Here is an 18,520-nt window from a genome sequence, read left to right on the forward strand (position 1 = left end):
ACCATGGGGAGGGGAAGGGGGAAGAAGAGTTAGGGAGAGGGAGGGAGGCAAATCATGAGAGACTCTTGAATACTAAAAATGAACTGAGGGTTGAAAGGGAAGGGGGCGGGGGGAAAAGAGGTGGTGGTCATGGAGGAGGGCACTTGTGGCGAAGAGCACTGGGTGTTATATGGAAACCAACTTGACAATAAACTATATTAAAAATAAGTAAATAAATAAAAAAATAAGCATAACAAATAAAATAATAATAATTATTATTTTTCTTGAGCATTTACTGCATTCCAATAGTGTTCTAAGCACTTTGCCAGCACTGGTTCCTTTAATCTTCACATCCATTCTACTAACTTGTTATTGTCAATGGCCAGATAATGAAACTGAGACATAGAAAAGAACAGCACTTAAAAGTGATTGAGAGAGGGTCATCCTGCACATATCATTCAGAAACATGCCTTTTTTCTTTTAACTTAACAGGATGTTTCTAAGATGATCCACGCTGATATACAGAGTACACCTACTTTTCACATTGATTGCTATATAACGTCCCATTTTATAAATGGGTCACAACTTGTTCTCATGTTTATGAACACTTAGGCTCTTTTGCTATATTCTAAGTAATGCTACATTGCACATACTTGTAATTACATTCTCATACATGATTGACAGTTTCTCACAAATATAGATCTACTAGTTTAAAGACTAGACACATCTTTCTCTTTATCAGACATTATTAAACTTGTCTCTAAACTCTGTCTAACAATGTACAAAATCACTGAACATGATTTCTTACTTCTTCACATCCTCACCTGCATTTGGCAAGATCTGCCATTTTATTTTTTTCTGATCTACGTATGTAAAATACAACTCATTTTAATTTTCATTTATCTGATTATTAGTACTGTTCAGCATGAATCTATTCATGTTCCAGTACCATGTCTTAATAAGGGTAGCTTTTTAATATATATTATTATACGATAAGACTAGTTATCCACATTACTTTTATTTTACAGATTTACCATTTTTTTTAGAAAGTGGAACATGCTCATTTACTAAAGATAACTAATGGCCTTAATGATGAAATAATTTTCCTGTAACTAAATCCTTTGCTTTGAGAATAAGACATAGCAATGACATAAAATGCACATACATATATGTGGCAGGTACCATGACCAATAACATGTTGCTTTCCTTCTGGCATTCAGCTGAACTATATTTCCCAGTCTTCCCAAATAAGTGTGACCATGTGACTAAGTCCATGACAGAGTAATGTGAGTAATAAATTTTTATTATATCAAACCATTAAGATTGATTTTATTTTCTTTTTAAAAATGTTTTTATATATTTATTTTATTTTGAGAGACAGAGACAGAGACAGAGACTGAACAGGGGAGGGGCAGATAGAGGGAGACACAGAATCTGAAGCAGGCTCCAGGCTCTGAGCTGTCAGCACAGAGCCTGACGTGGGACTCAAACCCACTAATTGTGAGATCATGACCTGAGCCAAATTCAGATGCTTAACTGACTGAGCCACCCACGCACCCCGATTTTGTTTTCTTATATAGCTCATTTTACCATACTTAATACTTCACGTGTTATATATAACAGATATAGAGAGGATTATATATATATTCATAATTCTTTATCTGAAAACTATGGAGATAGGATTGTTTTAAAAAATAAGAATATTTTTTATTTTTGTAAGGTAATATTGTAGGTATACATATATAAATCAATATTCCCAGGTAGCCATAGGACAGTATCCTATAATCAAACACATTAATTTTTCTGTAATGAACCAAAGGTATAGCCACACTAAATTAGATAAAATCTACAAATAGTCTCATTTCAGATCGGGTTTCAATGCAAAATTACTTGGTTCCAAACCTTAAAAAATTCTTCAGTTTCTAGGACTTTAAGGATTTTAGATTGGTAGTTAAAGAGAATGTGGACTGAAAATCACATAAACTTTACTGGAACATTTGCTATGAGTAAATGAGCAGAAGTTTTAACATTTTTGCCCTTATTTTTGTTTACAAAGAGGAGCAACGCATTCTTAGGTTATTCACACCTCTATTATTGTCTAAATAATCCTATTACATTTTGTCATTAGACAAATAGCTAAGGTCACTTGTTTGCATAGATCTTTGGGAATTATATTAACTCAGTGATGTGACCAAGCAACTCATTTTTCAAATTTTAGTGACCTATATCAACTTTCTTCTTTTTCCTATTCCACAAGCGCCCAAAGGCATTCAAATAGATAATCACCATATGATTTCATTCATATATGGAATTTAAGAAACAAAATAAATGGGCAAAGAGGGGGGAAAAAGAAAGAGAAGAGCGGCAAACCAAGAAACAGACTCTTAACTATAAAGAACAAACTGATGGTTACCAGAGGGAGGGGAGGGAGGGATGGGTGAAGTAGGTGATGGGGATTAAGGAGTGCACTTGTGATGAGCACCCGGTGCTGTACGGCAGTGTGGAGGCACTGTATATTGTGCACCTGGAACTAATATCACACTGTATGTTGCCTAACTGGAATTTGAATTAAAACTTAAAAAAAGATTGCACTAAATTTGAAAATGTTTAGTGTTTAGAAAGTAATAAACAATGTCCCCACTCCTACGACTACAGTTTTTATATTCACAAACATGTCTTTGATGAATGCATTCTGACATGATGCTGGTTCCTGAATCACGGGTAGACTCACTGGCTTGAAGCTGCCAGTCCAACAAAACAGCTCCCATTACATGTGGAAACATGTAGTAATGGGTATAACATTTAAATGGAAAAGTTTATTATATATGCAAAATATGAAAAATTTCTGGACCCAAAAACCATGTTTGGACTTATGATTATTTGTAAATGAAGAGGACTTTGCAGTAAAATACATTTTATTTTAATTCAAGTAGCTGTTCTCATTTTAGAAATGGGACACTAATGTAATTACACCTTCATATAAAAATGATAAATTTAAATATCTTAAACAAAAATACTTTTTGCATATATACAATTACATTATTGAAAGGGTAGCATTCTTTTCTTTCAGAAATGGCTAGAACGAACCTTCTGCATCGGCTTACATGTTGGCAGTGCCCCTCCCAGACCCCCTTTCCCAGGCTCGTGCACCCAGCGCCAGAAGCTGCAGGTGCTAATGGCTAATGGTTCCCACCTGCTCTCTCCTCAAAGAGAACTGCTTATCTGTCTGACCTGAGCAACTTTACTCTCTCCTTCCCCAACCCTTGTGGCAGCTTATGATTAATGGATAGACACAGGAAGGGAGAAGGAGAAGGTATATGAAGCACACTCCTCCTTGCCTCTAGAAAAAGCAAACTCTGAAACAATTCATGTGCCGGTGCTTCCTGTATGATTAGAGTGAAGCTAGATTTCCACTGAAATCACATCTCTGCCCACTGTCGTCTTCTATACTGTCATGTTTCCATCATGCCCTAATGGCTTTCACTTGAGAGACCTTTCTCACTCAACTACTTCCACTAAAATCTGCATCTTAGGCTCTACTTGTAGGGAACCAGAGCTAACAAAACACCTATTATAATTTGTTTTCTACCGAATACATATTCTTTATATTTTTTAAACACCTACTAAGTATTAGCTTATTTGTACCTTAAACATTATATAATTTTATTCTAGAAGTATCTCAGTTGTATGAAAATGATTGCCTCAATATTATGAGTAGGAAAACTCAGGATCTGTAGAGTTGAAGACTTTATGGTGAGCCTGTAATAAGTGGAAATCCAAGAATCAACCTAGATTAACATGACTGCATAACGTCTGCTCTTTCCAAAATTCCTCACTATTTCTATATCAGATTTTTTTTAATCTAGGAACTAAAGAATTAAAGATCTATTCAACTATACTTTTTTCAGTAAAATGTAAGTTGATGTGCATTTTATTTTCCAAACACTGATGTAATTTGTTTAAAGTGAAGGTACCATTGAATGAGGCATATAATTTCCATAAGGGTTTATTAATGGACAGGCATGGATTCAATTAAAAAGGAAATAAACATCTGTATAATACCTTCATTTTCTTGAAAGGGAACATTTTATAGAAGTTGGAAAACAGCAAGGAGGGAAAAGATCATGTCAGCACAATGTTACTGGTCATATACAACGCAATCTTATGTTTCATAGAGATTTCAACACAGGAAATGGGTATATTAGGAACTGCCTAATTCATAGGTTTTCCTTACCCACGTACAGTGGTTTCTTTGAATGACTCTGAAGGAAAAGTTGTAAGCAGTGCTTTTATACCAGCTTCAATAATGCATATTTCAAAGCCAAAACTAGTCAGCCATGTAACTGTTTACACAGTCAACATTCAGTGGGAAAATAAGTGTCAACAGGTTCCACTTTCTCAGCCCGGAACAGCATATGATCTTTCATTACAATCCTCATGAGTCTCTGATTAGAAAGAGGATATTTTATTTTTGTTTTTTTCCATTCAATAAATTCAGGATTCTTAGTTTACTACCATCTGAAAAGAGTAACTCACCCCACCCAACCCCACTCTGCCACTTAGCCACTTAAAAGAGTTACATAATCCTATTACATTAGAAACAGTGTAGGGAGGGTCCATGTCTTTTCCATCTTTGTTTATGGCAAATGGCAAAGTGGTTTGCAGAGAGCAGAAAAGTAATAAAGTAGGCTGTGGTATCCTATAACTTAAAACAAAATCCATAACATAAAGTATGTGTTTTAATATTATGATTTCTATAATATATTGCTAATGACCAACAATCTTTAGATCTCTAACAAAATCTGTATCTGACTGTCATAAGGAAAGCTTTCCACCATCTTTCTAAAAAGAGATGCAAAACCATTCAGTGCTTCCCTTGAAAACTATTGCATGTTTTCTACAACTTTTTTACTCACTATTGTAGTTCTAGCAATGCTATAATTTTCTTTAATACAGAAATCACATTTGTTAAATATTTGTCATGTATCATGTAGTGTGCCAATTTTTTTGCTGAGTTTTCTTTTCTATAATCAATATTATGATGAGGGTATTCTTCATTAATCTGTATGGTATAGAACAGGCATTGTGGCTTGGAAAACAGCACAGACGCTTTGTGATCTGTAATGCTGGGTAAGAATAAATCTAGAACTTGAATCTAGCTACTATCCACCTCCAACTTCTATGCTCTTAACCCCTGAAATACAGTAAATCTTCTAATGCTAGGATCATACTTCTCTTCCCATTAAAAATTATCATCAACTGCTCATGTCCTATTGAATCCCCAAAAGAGAAACACAAGAATAGTACTCAACTCCCATTTCCTACATCAAAACAAATATCATGGTTTGCAGGTATCTACAAAATTACTGAACTCTATCTTTATCCACTATTCATTCTGTCATTTCCGTTATCCCAGCCTTTTATCATCTATTATCTAAAATGTTACAGAGACCTTTCAGTTGGCTTCCCTTCTCTTATCTCATTCCCCACTCCTACAGAGATACTCATTCCTACCTACTGCTGCCAGTGTATTCTTAAAATGCATGTCTGATCACTTCAACCATTTGTCTAAATTCCTTGACTATTACTCATCATCTTTAGAGCGTTGCCCATGCTACTGAGCACAGCACTACAGAGCCCTCAGAGATGGCTGTTGCCTATCTCTTTGGCTTCCTGACCTCTTACCCCACATTTTTTTGAGACATATTTACAAGGTAGAATTGACTGGGCTTGGTCACCAACTAGATGTAAGATCTGAGGAGTAGAGGAGGAAAAGAAAATTAATTTCAATGTGCAAAATTTAAGTATCTGAGGCATAGCAATGTGAAGATAAACACTAGAGTAGACTTCAAAAAATCTTTTTTTCTTCACATCTACTTAACATTTCAACAACTTCTTTTGTCAAAACAACTCAAACTCAATATACCCAAAAGCAGATCTATGATCTCTTTTTGCCCCATTCCTGATCTTTCAGTGCACAATATTTATCCATCCATCTATCTAGTGTAGAGGCCAATTATCTATATCCACTCTCTTTATTTCAATCCTGGTCTAGGTTATATCTTGTCACCATATCCCTCTCAGTTTACCTTCTAAATTCTCCCAAATCAGTTCTCTTTGTCTTCCCTGTCCTCTTCCTGATCTAAGCTATTATTTCATCTTTTCTAATCTAATCTTGCATGTATTGGCATGTATCTTGTATATTTTATCCTCTCTGTAGTTCATTCTCTATACTGAAGATGACCTAATTTTTCTATTTGAAAATCTGGTATCTCCTGACCCACTTACATACAATCAGAGCTTTTTGTGTTTTTCCTTGATAGCACCTGTCACAGTTGTAATTTTGCTTTTGTTTGATTACTCGATTACTGACTTTCTTTCCCAAGCAACTCTTAGCTTCATAATGTACTTGAAATCCAATTTGTTTTTCCAGAAGCTAGTATAATTCCTAGTATAGAATAGCTATCACCATTTAATGAATAATTGAATACATTAATTAGTAGACATACAGCAAAGACCTAGGCCTCTGGTTTGTTAGCAAGAAACATATTCAGTGGATTCATGGGGCTGGGCATACAGGAGATGAATGATTCCAAGGAAAAATGTGCATAGTGGAAAGTATGAAGGTTCAAGTAGAGGTATAAGGTAGTCAGCCCAAGAAAGAGCATGAAATCAAAAGTCAGAAGAAAGTAAGAAAACTGTAAGACAATTATATCACAGATACCAAAATAGGAGAGAAACCTATTCATAAACTATGTAAATAAAGTTCAAAGTAATCTAGAAGGAAATAGGAAACTATTGTCTCACACCGACTCATTTTACTTCTTTATTCTAATTTCTACCTAGTCTTTTCCTCAGACAATCACATTTTGACCTTCAAATTTTTCTCTAGTCTCTGTCATATACATGATATGTTCTCAGATATTATATCTTCATTCAAGTATCCTCTATAATTTTACCATTTCTGTAAAAGTAGTTTTGGACATTGCAAGGGAAAAAAGAATACCCTTAGTTTTAGCTTCATCTAAATATTTAACTTATTTAACATTTCCACTGATGTTTCTGAGAAAACGATTTCACAATAGCTCACATATTCCCACCTCGGGCTTAGTTCTCCAAGTTTTTTAAAGTTTTTATTTAAATTCCAGTTGGTTAACATACAGTGTAATATTAGTTTCAGGTGTACAATATAGTGATTCAGTACTTCCACACAATATCCAGTGCCTATCACGGCAAATGCACTTCTTAAGACATATCACCTTTTTAACCCATCCTTCCTACCCACCTCCTTTCTCATAACCATCAGTTTGTTCTCTATAGTTAAGAATATTTTTCCTGGTTTGCCTCTCTCTTTCTCTTTTTTCCCCCTTTGCTCTTTTGTTTTGTTTCTTAAATACCACGTATGAGTGAAACTATATGGTATCTGTCTTTCTCTGACTTATTTCCCTGAGTGTAATACTTTCTACCTCCATCTATATCATTGCAGATGACAAGATTTCATTAGTTTTTATGACTAAGTAATATTCCATATTAGATAGATAGATAGATAGATAGATAATCTTTAACAATTCATCAGTTGATGGGAACATGGGCTGTTTCCATAATTTAGCTATTGTAGATGATGCTGCTATAAACATCAGGGTGTATGTATCTCTTTGAATTACTACCTTCGTATTCTTTGGTAAATACCTACTAGTACAATTACTAGATTTCAGGGTAGATCTATTTTTAACTTTTTGAGGAAACTCCATACTGTTTTCCAGAATGGTTGCATCAGTTTGCATTCCCATCAACAGTGCAAGAGGCCTCTTCTTTCTCCACATTCTCACCAACACCTGTTGTTTCTTATTGTGTTGATTTTAGCTATTCTGACGAGTATGAAATGATATCTCATTTCACTAAAATCAAAACTCTTGTAGTTTTTATTTCCCTGATGATAAGTGATATTGACCATTTTCTCATGTGTCTATTGGCCGTCTATATGTCTTCTTTAGAAAAATGTCTATTCATGTCTTCTGCCCATTACTTAATGAGAGTCTTCATTTTGGGGGTGTTATATTTTATAGATTCTTTATATATATTGTATACTAACTTTTTTTAAGAGAGAGAGAAAGTACACAAGTAGGGGAGAAAACAGAGAGTGAGAGAGAAAGAATCAGAAGCAGGATCCACATTTAGCATGGAATTTAACATGGGATTTCATCCCAGGATCTTGGGATCATGACCTAAGCCAAAATTAAGAGTTAGACACTCAACTGATTGAGACACCCAGGCTCCCTTGAATACTAACCTTTTATCAGATATATCATTTGCAAACATTCTCTCCCATTCCACAGGCTACCTTTTGGTTTTGTTTATTGTTCACTGTGCAGAATCTGCTTTTTATTTTGATGTAGTCCCAGTATTTTATATTTGCTTTTGTTTCCCTTGCCTCAGGAGACATATCTAGAAAGGAGATGCTACAGCTGATATCAAAGAAGTGACTCCCTTCTCTTCCAGGATTTTTATGGTTTCAGGTGTCATATTTTAGGCTTTAATCCATTTTGAGCTTATTTTTGTGTATGGTGTAAGAAAGTGGTCCAGTTTCTTACATTCTTTTTTGCATGTCATTGTCCAGTCTTCAGAACACCATTTGTTAAAGAGGCTGCCTTTTTCCCATTGGATAGTCTTTCCTGCTTTGTGGAAGATTAATCGACCAGAAGGCTGGAATCCCAGGATTGCTTTGGCTATTTGAGGTCTTTTGTGGTTCCATACAATTTTAGGATCATTTGTTCTAACTCTGTAAAAAAAAAAAAAAGCTGGTGGTATTTTGATAGGGATTGCATTAAATGTGTAGATTGCTTTGGGTAGTATAGTTATTTTAACAATATTTGTTCTTCCAATCTATGAGTATGGAATGTCTTTCCATTTTTGTGTCATTTTCAATTTCTTTCATCAGTCTTTTATAGTTTTCAGACTAGAGGTCTTTCATATCCTTGGTTAAGTTTATTCCTAGGCATCTTATTGTTTTTGATGCAACTGTTAATGGGGTTGATTCTTTAATTTCTCTTTTTACTGCTTTATTATCGGTATATTGAAGTGCAACAGATTTCTGAGCATGGATTTTACTGAATTCATTTATCAGCTATAGAAGTTTTTTGGTGGAGTCTTTCAGGTTTTCTATATATAGAATTATGACATAGAGGAAACATATTCAACATAATAAAAGCCATATATGAAAAATCCCACACCTAATATCATCCTAAATGGGGAAAAACAGAGTTTTTTCTCCATGGTAGGAATAAGCCAGGGATGTCCATACACTCTTACCATTTTTTTTTAACATGGCACTGGAAGTTCTAGCCATAGATAACACAAATAAATATAATGCATCCAAATTGACAAGGATGAAGTCAAATTCTATTTGTAGATGACATGATACTCTATATAGAAAACCTGAAAGACTCTACCAAAAATCCATAAATTTATGTTCACCTAAACATCAATGTGATTTGCCTCAGACTTTCTGCATATCTAGAACCAAACTTACTTAATTTTTTTCCAAGCACTTGTCATAAACATGCACTTAATGAATGCCTCACTGTGGTGGTAGTATTTTAAACTTCATTACCATAAGAAATTAGAAAACTCGATTTTCTCAGGAAACAATAAGTCCCCTTATAAATGAGAAAGAAATGGTTAATTATTTTAGTTTTTAAAGAATTTTTAAATCTTAAATATAAGAATCATAGGTAGAAATATTTTCATATATGCATGGAACACATTTAAAATAAAATTAGGGGTTCCTGTGGTTCAGTCAATTAAGTGTCCAACTCTTGATCTTGGATCAGGTCATGATCTCACAGTTCATGAGATCAAGCCCCACATCAGTCTCTGTGCAGACAATGCAGATCCTGCTTGGGATTCTCTCTCTCTCTCTCTGCCCCTCCCCACAACAAAATAAACAAATAAACTTAAAACAATAAAATAAAACAAAACAAAATAAAATAAAATAAAAATTTACCTAAATTTAAATAGTTATTTTAGTAGGAAAACATTGTGCCTGTCATATGAAGCATTACATACTTAACAGAAACCCTTTTAACATTTTGTATATGAATTGTACCTAAGTCTCAATGTTTTGTCTAACTTAAAACAAGAGTATTTGGGGGGAAATGTAAGGAAAGGATGTGTGTGTTTTTGTATAAAGTATATATATATATATATGCATATGCTCATATTATACATACACTTATATGTAGTGTGTATTAAGTATGAAATTCAGAGACATTCATAATATTGATTTTTGAGTTAAATTAAGTTATCTCCAGATTAATAGAAGCTTTTACTTAAAGAGTACTTATCTAAACAATGTTTATATCCATAGCATTTGACCCATTGATCTACTGAAATTTTTATTTATTTTTTAAATGTTTATTTATTTTGAAAGAGAGAGAAAGGGAGGAAGTTTGTACACAAGACCAGGGGAGAGGCTGAGCGAGAGGGAGAGAGAACCCCTAGCAGGCTCCACACTGTCCGTATGGAGCCCAACATGGGACTCAATCTCACAGACCATGAGATCAAGATCTGCCAAAATCAAGAGTCAGATGCTTAACTGCCTAAGCCACCCAATTGCCTCTCCACTAAAATCTTTAAAGGAATTATATTTTCAAGAATTTGTGTTCTTTTAGTAACAGTTACACAAACTTTTAATTGTCATAAGACACTGTTCCTTCCCAGGGCATAACCCTAAGATTACATGTGTATGTAGCAGGGTTGTAGAAATGGTATGAGTGTATATAATAAGCAAGTAATCCTATAATTTTAGCACTGAAAGAATTAGGGTGGGGGCCCACGGGAAGTGGGGACAGAGACGAATGATGTTTTCCCAAGCTCTAGGCTCTATAGCAGAGTAAATTCAAAACCTAAATGAAGAAACTAATAAATCAATTTTGTAGTTAGATGACCAGACAGAGAAAGTGGACACCCAAAACAAGATTCAATTATACCAAATAACATTTGAAACCTGGGAACTTAACAATAAAACAAAAAGTTGTGAGTGTGGGAAAGTAAATCCAATCTTTTTTCTAATTTCCTAGCTACATTTAAAGAAAATTACCTAGGAAAATTGCTATGGAATTAGCCCTTCAAGCCTTAGTAGGCCATGAAGATCAATTATGTCTCTAAAACTATATCATAATTTTCCAGCATGTACTTTCATTAAAATGAAACCAAAAGAATAGCAAATGAGCCTCTGGGTTGAAGTTCTCCATTTATTTTGTATTCACTATGTAGAGAAATAATAATGCTTAGGAAATGATCATGTCCCTTCGAGAGTTCATACCTCATAAAATTCACATATAATTTTGCTGATAGCAAATTAATATAGATTCAAATTTCATGAATATTGTGTACTTTAGAGGACTACTTTTAAAAAAAGATATCCATTTACTAAATGGCTTTTAAATAAGCTTGTGATCCTAATAATTAGATCTGCTAAAATATGTTGTATTCTCTTATAAATAGTTTTCTACAAAGCCATTTTGAGTATGCTTTATGACCAGAGAAGGAAATAAAAAATTAAGCCTTAAATGCTACTCTTGATACAACGATATGTATTCTGCTGATTATAATCATACCGCAAATTCAAAGGCCCAAATAAATGACCATGTTATTTTCAGAATCAGCGAGTTAAAATTCCAATTTCAAAATCAGTGACCACCCATTCAACGTTCAATGTTAACTCTTTAGCATGCTCGATAAAAGTTAAATCTGGGACCTATTCTAGGGAAAATGCAAATCCATAATGAGGTAATTAAAGATCATTCAGAACAGTAATGCAGAAAAAATAGATACACTCATGGCAGAGCTGTCTCATCCTCCCAAACTTAAATTCACCAACTTAGTTGGAGTGCCTACAGATCTTTCTTCCCCCCTGATATAACTCTAAGGATGGCTTCTGCACCTCTTAAAGACAAACCCTTTCCTAGTGCTCTGGACCCAATCTTCCTTTTAAGTACTTCTTTTCATCAATTATTTCCTTTCTTCCCTACACCATCAATATATGTCTCTCTACTGGATCATTCCTATTAACATAAAACATGGGCTATTATATCCATCTAAAATTAAAACACAACAAAGCAAACTCCTTGGACTCCAAGCCTTACTCCAGTGACAGTGTAAAAATCAAGAAACAGTTGTTTCTCCTTATCTATCCTTACACACTTTTTTCTTTTTTCTACCTACTCCAATGTGACATTTACCCATACCTGTCACTAAAACAGCCTTCACCAATGTAACAATGACATTTACCTAGCCCAAAACAATCTCAAACTTTTTATCACTTATTGTGGGTTGAATTATGCCCCCTAGCTGTCCAAAGGTATGTTGAGGGTTTAACCCTTGTTACCTATGAATGTGACCTTATTTGGAAATGAGGTCTTTGCATGTGTATTATAATAGAGATTAGGTCATGTTCAACTGGGGAGGAGAATCCAATATGATTGGTACTTTTATAAGACAGAAACACAGGTGCCAAAGGAGAATCCATGTAGTAATGGAGGCAGAGATTAGAGGGATAGGTCTACAAACCAAAGAATACCAGTGATTTTCAGAAACACCAGCAGTTAACGGAAAGCCAAAGAAGAGACTCTCCTCTAGATCTTTGGAGAGAAGTTGGTTCTGCTGACATCTTCATTTCAGACTTCTGTGAAATAATACTTTCTGTGCGAAAATAGGTTTCTCTTGTCTTAAGTGCCTCAGTTTGTAGTAACCTGTTACAATAGCCAGGGGAAACTAACTCATCATTTTATTTGACCTCTGGGCATCATCTAACATGGTGAGCATTCTTTCTTTTGAAATTGCTTCTTCTCCCATGATTGTAACATTGCTCCCACTGTACTTTTCTCCTTCTTGCTCCTTCTCAGTATCATTTTCTGGCTCTTTCACACATTCCAGTTCTCTAAATGTTGGGATTTCATAAAGATCTAACATAGGACTTCACTATTTTTCACCTATACTCCCTGCCTAGTAAATATCTGCAAGTGCATGACTTTCCATACCATTTAGGTAACGGCATCTTTTGGATTTATATTCTAGCCAAGACTTCTCCTCTGAGTTCTAAATCCCTATACATAAAAGACCAATCAACTTCTCCACCTGAGTATCTAATAGGTATCACAAAATTAATAATGCCAGCACAGAACAATTTCAATACTGATTCCTGAAATCAGCAATCCTCAAGAGTTCTCCTGTCACAGTGAGTAGCACCATCATCTACCTCTTGTTCAAGCCAAAAACCTAGTAGTCATCTTGCTTTCCTTTCTTTGATGTTCTACATCAAATATGTCAATGAGTCCTATCTGTTCTGCCACCAAAACATGGACATGACTCAATAACTCCCCTCCATCTCTAATAGTACCACCTTGTCATTACAGTTTCATCTCTTGGTGGGTGATTACAAAAGCTCCCTATCTTACCTCCTTGCCTCTGTGCTAGACCTTCTTCCCACATCTTCCACCCTGCACAGCAGCGGTGAGATCAATCTTTCTAAAGTGTAAACCAGACTAGGTCACTTCTTTAAGTTGTCTATCAATTTTTTAGTTTAAAACTAGAAGAATATAACAATTAAAATTAAAGAACAAAACAGAAATTTCCTAAAATCTATATATTCTGGCTTGTGACTTCCTCCCTGATCTCATCAGTGTCTATAATCCCTCCCAATAAATATATTCCAGCCATTCTGGTCTTCATACCATCTTTTGAATTATGTCATAATTGCTATTATCCCAGGAGCTTTTAATATGCTGTTCCTTTTTCTTGGGCTGTCTTCCCCTCTCAAATCATTATATGTTTGGGGAGTCTTTCCCTTCAAATTCCGTGGCTGTTTTCTTCTTTTCATTCAGCCAACAGATGTCACCTCCTCAAAGTGATTTTCCTGTACACTGTGGCTAAAGCAGCCAACAATTCTCTATTCAATATCTTTCTATTCATTTTATACTTTTATGTTCTCCATAGTACCTATCCAGAGCTGAAGTTAATTGTGCCACTTTTATTTTGCTTACTTATTTTCTAACTCCTTCTCTCAAATATAACCCTTGAAGGTCATGAATTCTGTAGTACCTCAGTGTCCCAGGGACTAGAACAGTTCCAGGCATGAGCAGGTGCACAAGAAAATGTATTGAACGACTGGTAAATGGATAGGATGTGGGTAAGAAATTGCATAAGTGTATCATTTAGGAGGCTATTATAGCAATTTACTTAAAATATAATGGTAGTTTGAATCTAAGTAAATAATAGTTGAGGGGGTGAAAAGTGAAGTGATTTGATTTATACTTAGGAAAAATTAGTGGTTCATTCAACATGAGTGAGAAAGAGTAGAGAATCCACAGTAACTGACATGCTTCCATCTGGGTAAATGAGCAGATGAGTCTTTCACTCATTGTTAAAGGAAACCATAACAGGAGAGAAAGACTTCAAGAGATATTTTTGAGAGGAAGTACACCACTCACGTTAAAAATGTTGGTTTAGAGTTTCTAAAGCTATTTGTGTTTATTGGTTCTACTGTCTAACCATGGGCCATTTTTTTCAACCTTATGGAATCAAATTTCCACTCATTATAGAAGGAATTTTTCTTGTCAAATATATACTTTTTCATCTATATGGATGTCTTCTTAATCCCTGTCTTCTTTGATCACTAATGATAATTTGCTCCTTCTTGCAAGCCTTTACATGATCCCTGTGCCATTAAATTCTTTTGCGTTTCTTTCTGCCGTTTTAGCTATTCTTTCTATTAAGAGTCAGACAAATTTCAACCCTTTCTGTTGTAATTTACAAAGCCTTCCAGAGTCTAGTCTTTACCCATATTTTCAACCTTACCTCTTAGCCTCATGTGTCCATCTCCTCCAAGAAATACCCTGATTTAAGTCCAGGTTAATTCTATTCCAATTAGCTAATCAAAATACGATATTTTCTCTCTCTAAAGTATATTGAGGATTTTGTCTGCATGTAAAATTTTCAAGAGCCCTGTTAGTGAGAAAAAGTCGAACTACTTTTTGAGAAAACTTTAGTAAAACAGACTTCCTTACACACATAAATTTTTCATCACACTACTTCTGATTATTCTTCTATAAGTCATTTATTATAGTCAGAGCATGGGCATTTGCCTTTTATTTTTAATCACTGGGAACATTTTAAGACCTAAGGAAGACTGATATTATTAATATTACATTAACAAAAGATGAAAGTAAATACATATTCCAAAATATTAACTTTACAAATATGACCTAGCATGCATTTTAATAAAGCAAGAACATATTATCCTTGGTGATTAAAAATCATGTCTCTCTATCATGTGATTTCTATCACATCTCCCAAGATAGGACTACAAGGCAGATTTATAGGGCTATCTTTTGAAGGTAGAATAAAATCAGATAGGCATAGTGTGAAACTTGGTGAGGGTCAAATGGTTGATGTGACTTGGAGGAGTATACCAGAAGACTGAGCTAAAAAGAAGTAGGAAGTTTCAACATAAGACCAGCACAAAGGTGGAGTTGACAACCAGTCATGCATTTTCTCTACACAGATATATGGAATTCCATTTTTTATTCAGCATTTGCGAACTTCTACATATATAAGTGGGAATAAATTTTTTCTATATAATCTGTATAGTGTGTTAAACAAAGAGCCTTATTATATCTCTCACGAATTACTTCTCAGGGAAGCTATTAAAACATATATTATTGATACCAACTGTGCCTTTAATGTATACATTTTTAGGATGTATGTACTCACGCTCACTTTTCCATTGCGATTGTCTTCTTCTCTCAGTGCTAGAGCCTTCAGAAATTGATCTTTCAGGTCTTTACCAGCACTTGTTAGTGTCCTGTAAAATGCAGGTCTTCAGTTATAATATGCTAGAAAACAAATACAGGGTCAACAGCCACACTTCTTTATTCCAAGTGACAATTTTCTTATAACATGAAAACTATACACACAATCATTATAAATCATACACAATTATTATCATTTACTCCATTCCTCGATTTAATTTTATATGCTTTTAGAATCTTTACAAATAATTGGAATCCAGTGCATAAATAATATATATGCCTATATCAATACTCAAGCCAGAAAGTTAATTTACATGCCCATTTTATTCTTTTTATCACATGCTGCAAATTCAATATATTTATACCTATCAATAATTTTAGACTGCCTATAATTTGCATATAATTTATTTAATATAAAAAAATTAAAACACTAGAAATCTAGTCCAATTCTCTTATGGGGATAAAGCATTAATCTTAGCTTTATGAGGATATAAACAAGGCAACAAAAAAGGAACTAGGTTAAGTTATCTTTGTCAGATAAAAGGAAACAGGAGTGTCTGGCTGACTCAGGTAGTGGAGCATGTGACTCTTGATCTCAGGATTGTGAGTTCAGTGCCTGCATTGGATGTAAGGATGACAAAAAATAAAATTAAAAAAACAAGAATTCAAAAGAGGTTATAAAATGAGTAAGCTAGTGATGTAATATACAGCATGGTGTAACTATATTAACTATAATTAATAATACTATATTGTTTATTTGGAAGTTGGTAAGAATAGATCTCAGAAGTTTTCATCATACACAAATAAAGAATTTATAACTGTGTGGCAATGGATGTTACCTGGATTTTCTGGGGTGACTATTTATAAACACATATATAATCACTATGTTGTACATCTGAAACTAATATTCTATGTCTATTACATATTGATAAAAATATTTTTAAAGAATTCAAGAAAGCAATGGCTATTCCTGGAACAAATTATTAAAAATATATTGATGACATGGGGGCACTGGCTGGCTCAGTGAGTTAAGCGGCTGACTCTTGATTTCAGCTCAGGTCATCATCTCATGATCATGAGATCAAGCCCTGTGTCAAGCTCCATGCTGAGTGTGGGGCTTGCTTAAGATTCTCTCGCTCTCTCTCTCTCTCTCCCCTTCCCCTCCCTACTTGTGCACTCTCTCTCTGTCTCTCAAAAATAAATGAATGAATGAATGAATGAATGAATAAGTAAATAAATTCTTTTAAGAAATTGATGGCATCTAGCTACACTGAACCACACAAAGAAGAGTGAATTTGAGGGTGATTTTTGAAAGAATAATCCTTTTTTCAAACAGCAATTTTCTAAATATTTAAACATTTTTATTATGTGTCTACTATGCACTGGGAGTATAACAGGCATAAAGATTAATGAGATATGATTCCTGTTCTCAAGTTGCCTGCTATCTCATAGAAGTATATAGATATAGAAACATTATAAATTCCTACCGTGTGCTAATTGTAATAGAGAGAGGGATAGAGTATCAGAGTATCCTACAGTATCCTACTTGTTCAAAGAAAAGTGACTTAATTTTAAGTTTAAAAGTAATTATCAGTGGCAACTGGGTGACTCAGCTGACTAAGTGTCCAACTTTGGCTGAGGTCATGATCTCACAGTTCATGGATTCAAGCCCTGCGTTCGGGCTCTGTGCTGATAGCTCAGAGTCTGAAGCCTACCTTGGATTCTGTGTCTCCCTCTCTTTCTACCCCTCCCCCATTCATGTTCTATCTCTCTCTGTCTTTCATAAATAAATAAACATCAAAAAAATAAAAATAAATTAATAAAAGCAATTATCAAACAAAATACTAAAATATAACATAACATTATCTTGGGAGGGGGAGGGAAGATACAGATATCAGTAACCCTAAAGGAATAAAAGAGTAGAGATTTAAACTCCAAAGTGCCCATGGGTAATTACAAATCAGTCAGAAAAGTAAGTACAGGAAGTAGTAGTAACCATATAATACTAATAAAATCCAATGGTTTTATAAACATATGACTATAAATATTTAGTTAAGATCAGATGGCTAGAAGTAGCAGACCCTATACTCAAGTCCAGGCGGTCTCATTCTAGAACTCATTCCCATAACTGCTAGGCCATGCTGCCTCTCTGGGAAGGCCTTGTATGTTATGTAAAGGATTGGATCCAAAAGATGCTGAACACAAAAGTCTTATGCAAGGAAATAAGATTGTTAAGTTTGTGTTTGAGGAGGAATATTGAGCACCTGTAAGAAAGCCTGAAAGGAGAACCTTAGAGGGATTAATTAGGGGACTATTATAAAACTTTAGCAAGAGAAGACAAAGTCCTGATTTCAAGCCATGCTAAGTATATGGAAAGATAGATTTTGCAAATACTTAAGAGGGAAAGTAGATTTCTTTCTGTGATTTCTTTTTGTGGGGAGTTAAAAAGAGATCACTATTAAATTAATATAGACATGCACAACATGTAACTTACTAATTTTGTTGATCTAGAAATGCAAACCTTTCAGCTGATCATAACTGGTCTTCCTTTTCTAGGTCTACTGCCTTGGCTTGTAGGATCAATATCAATTAATAATCCAAATATATAAATATCCATAGAAAATGAAGAGAATTTGTACCAATAAAGAGAATCAAATATTTCAGAAATTTTTCAATCCACTGTCCTGTCCAAAAGTAAGTCTTCCATATTGCAATATAACTATGCACTGCTC

General features: G+C 34.4%; 1 protein-coding gene across 3 annotated transcripts in view; it reads right to left on the minus strand.

Annotated features, from left to right (window-relative positions):
- The window catches only part of CFAP299 (cilia and flagella associated protein 299), a 562,884-nt gene that overhangs the window by 326,051 nt on the left and 218,313 nt on the right, over positions 1-18,520 (minus strand). For 2 of the 3 annotated variants that reach the window (XM_029926115.1, XM_029925982.1), the window contains exon 3: positions 15,751-15,841. In XM_029926115.1, coding sequence (XP_029781975.1) covers positions 15,751-15,841 — 91 coding nt within the window. The remainder of the gene's footprint in view (positions 1-15,750; positions 15,842-18,520) is intronic. The other variant, XM_029926049.1, reaches the window with a different exon arrangement.

The sequence above is a fragment of the Suricata suricatta genome, chromosome 1 (assembly GCF_006229205.1).
Source record: "Suricata suricatta isolate VVHF042 chromosome 1, meerkat_22Aug2017_6uvM2_HiC, whole genome shotgun sequence".
NCBI classification, from domain to species: Eukaryota; Metazoa; Chordata; class Mammalia; order Carnivora; family Herpestidae; genus Suricata; species Suricata suricatta.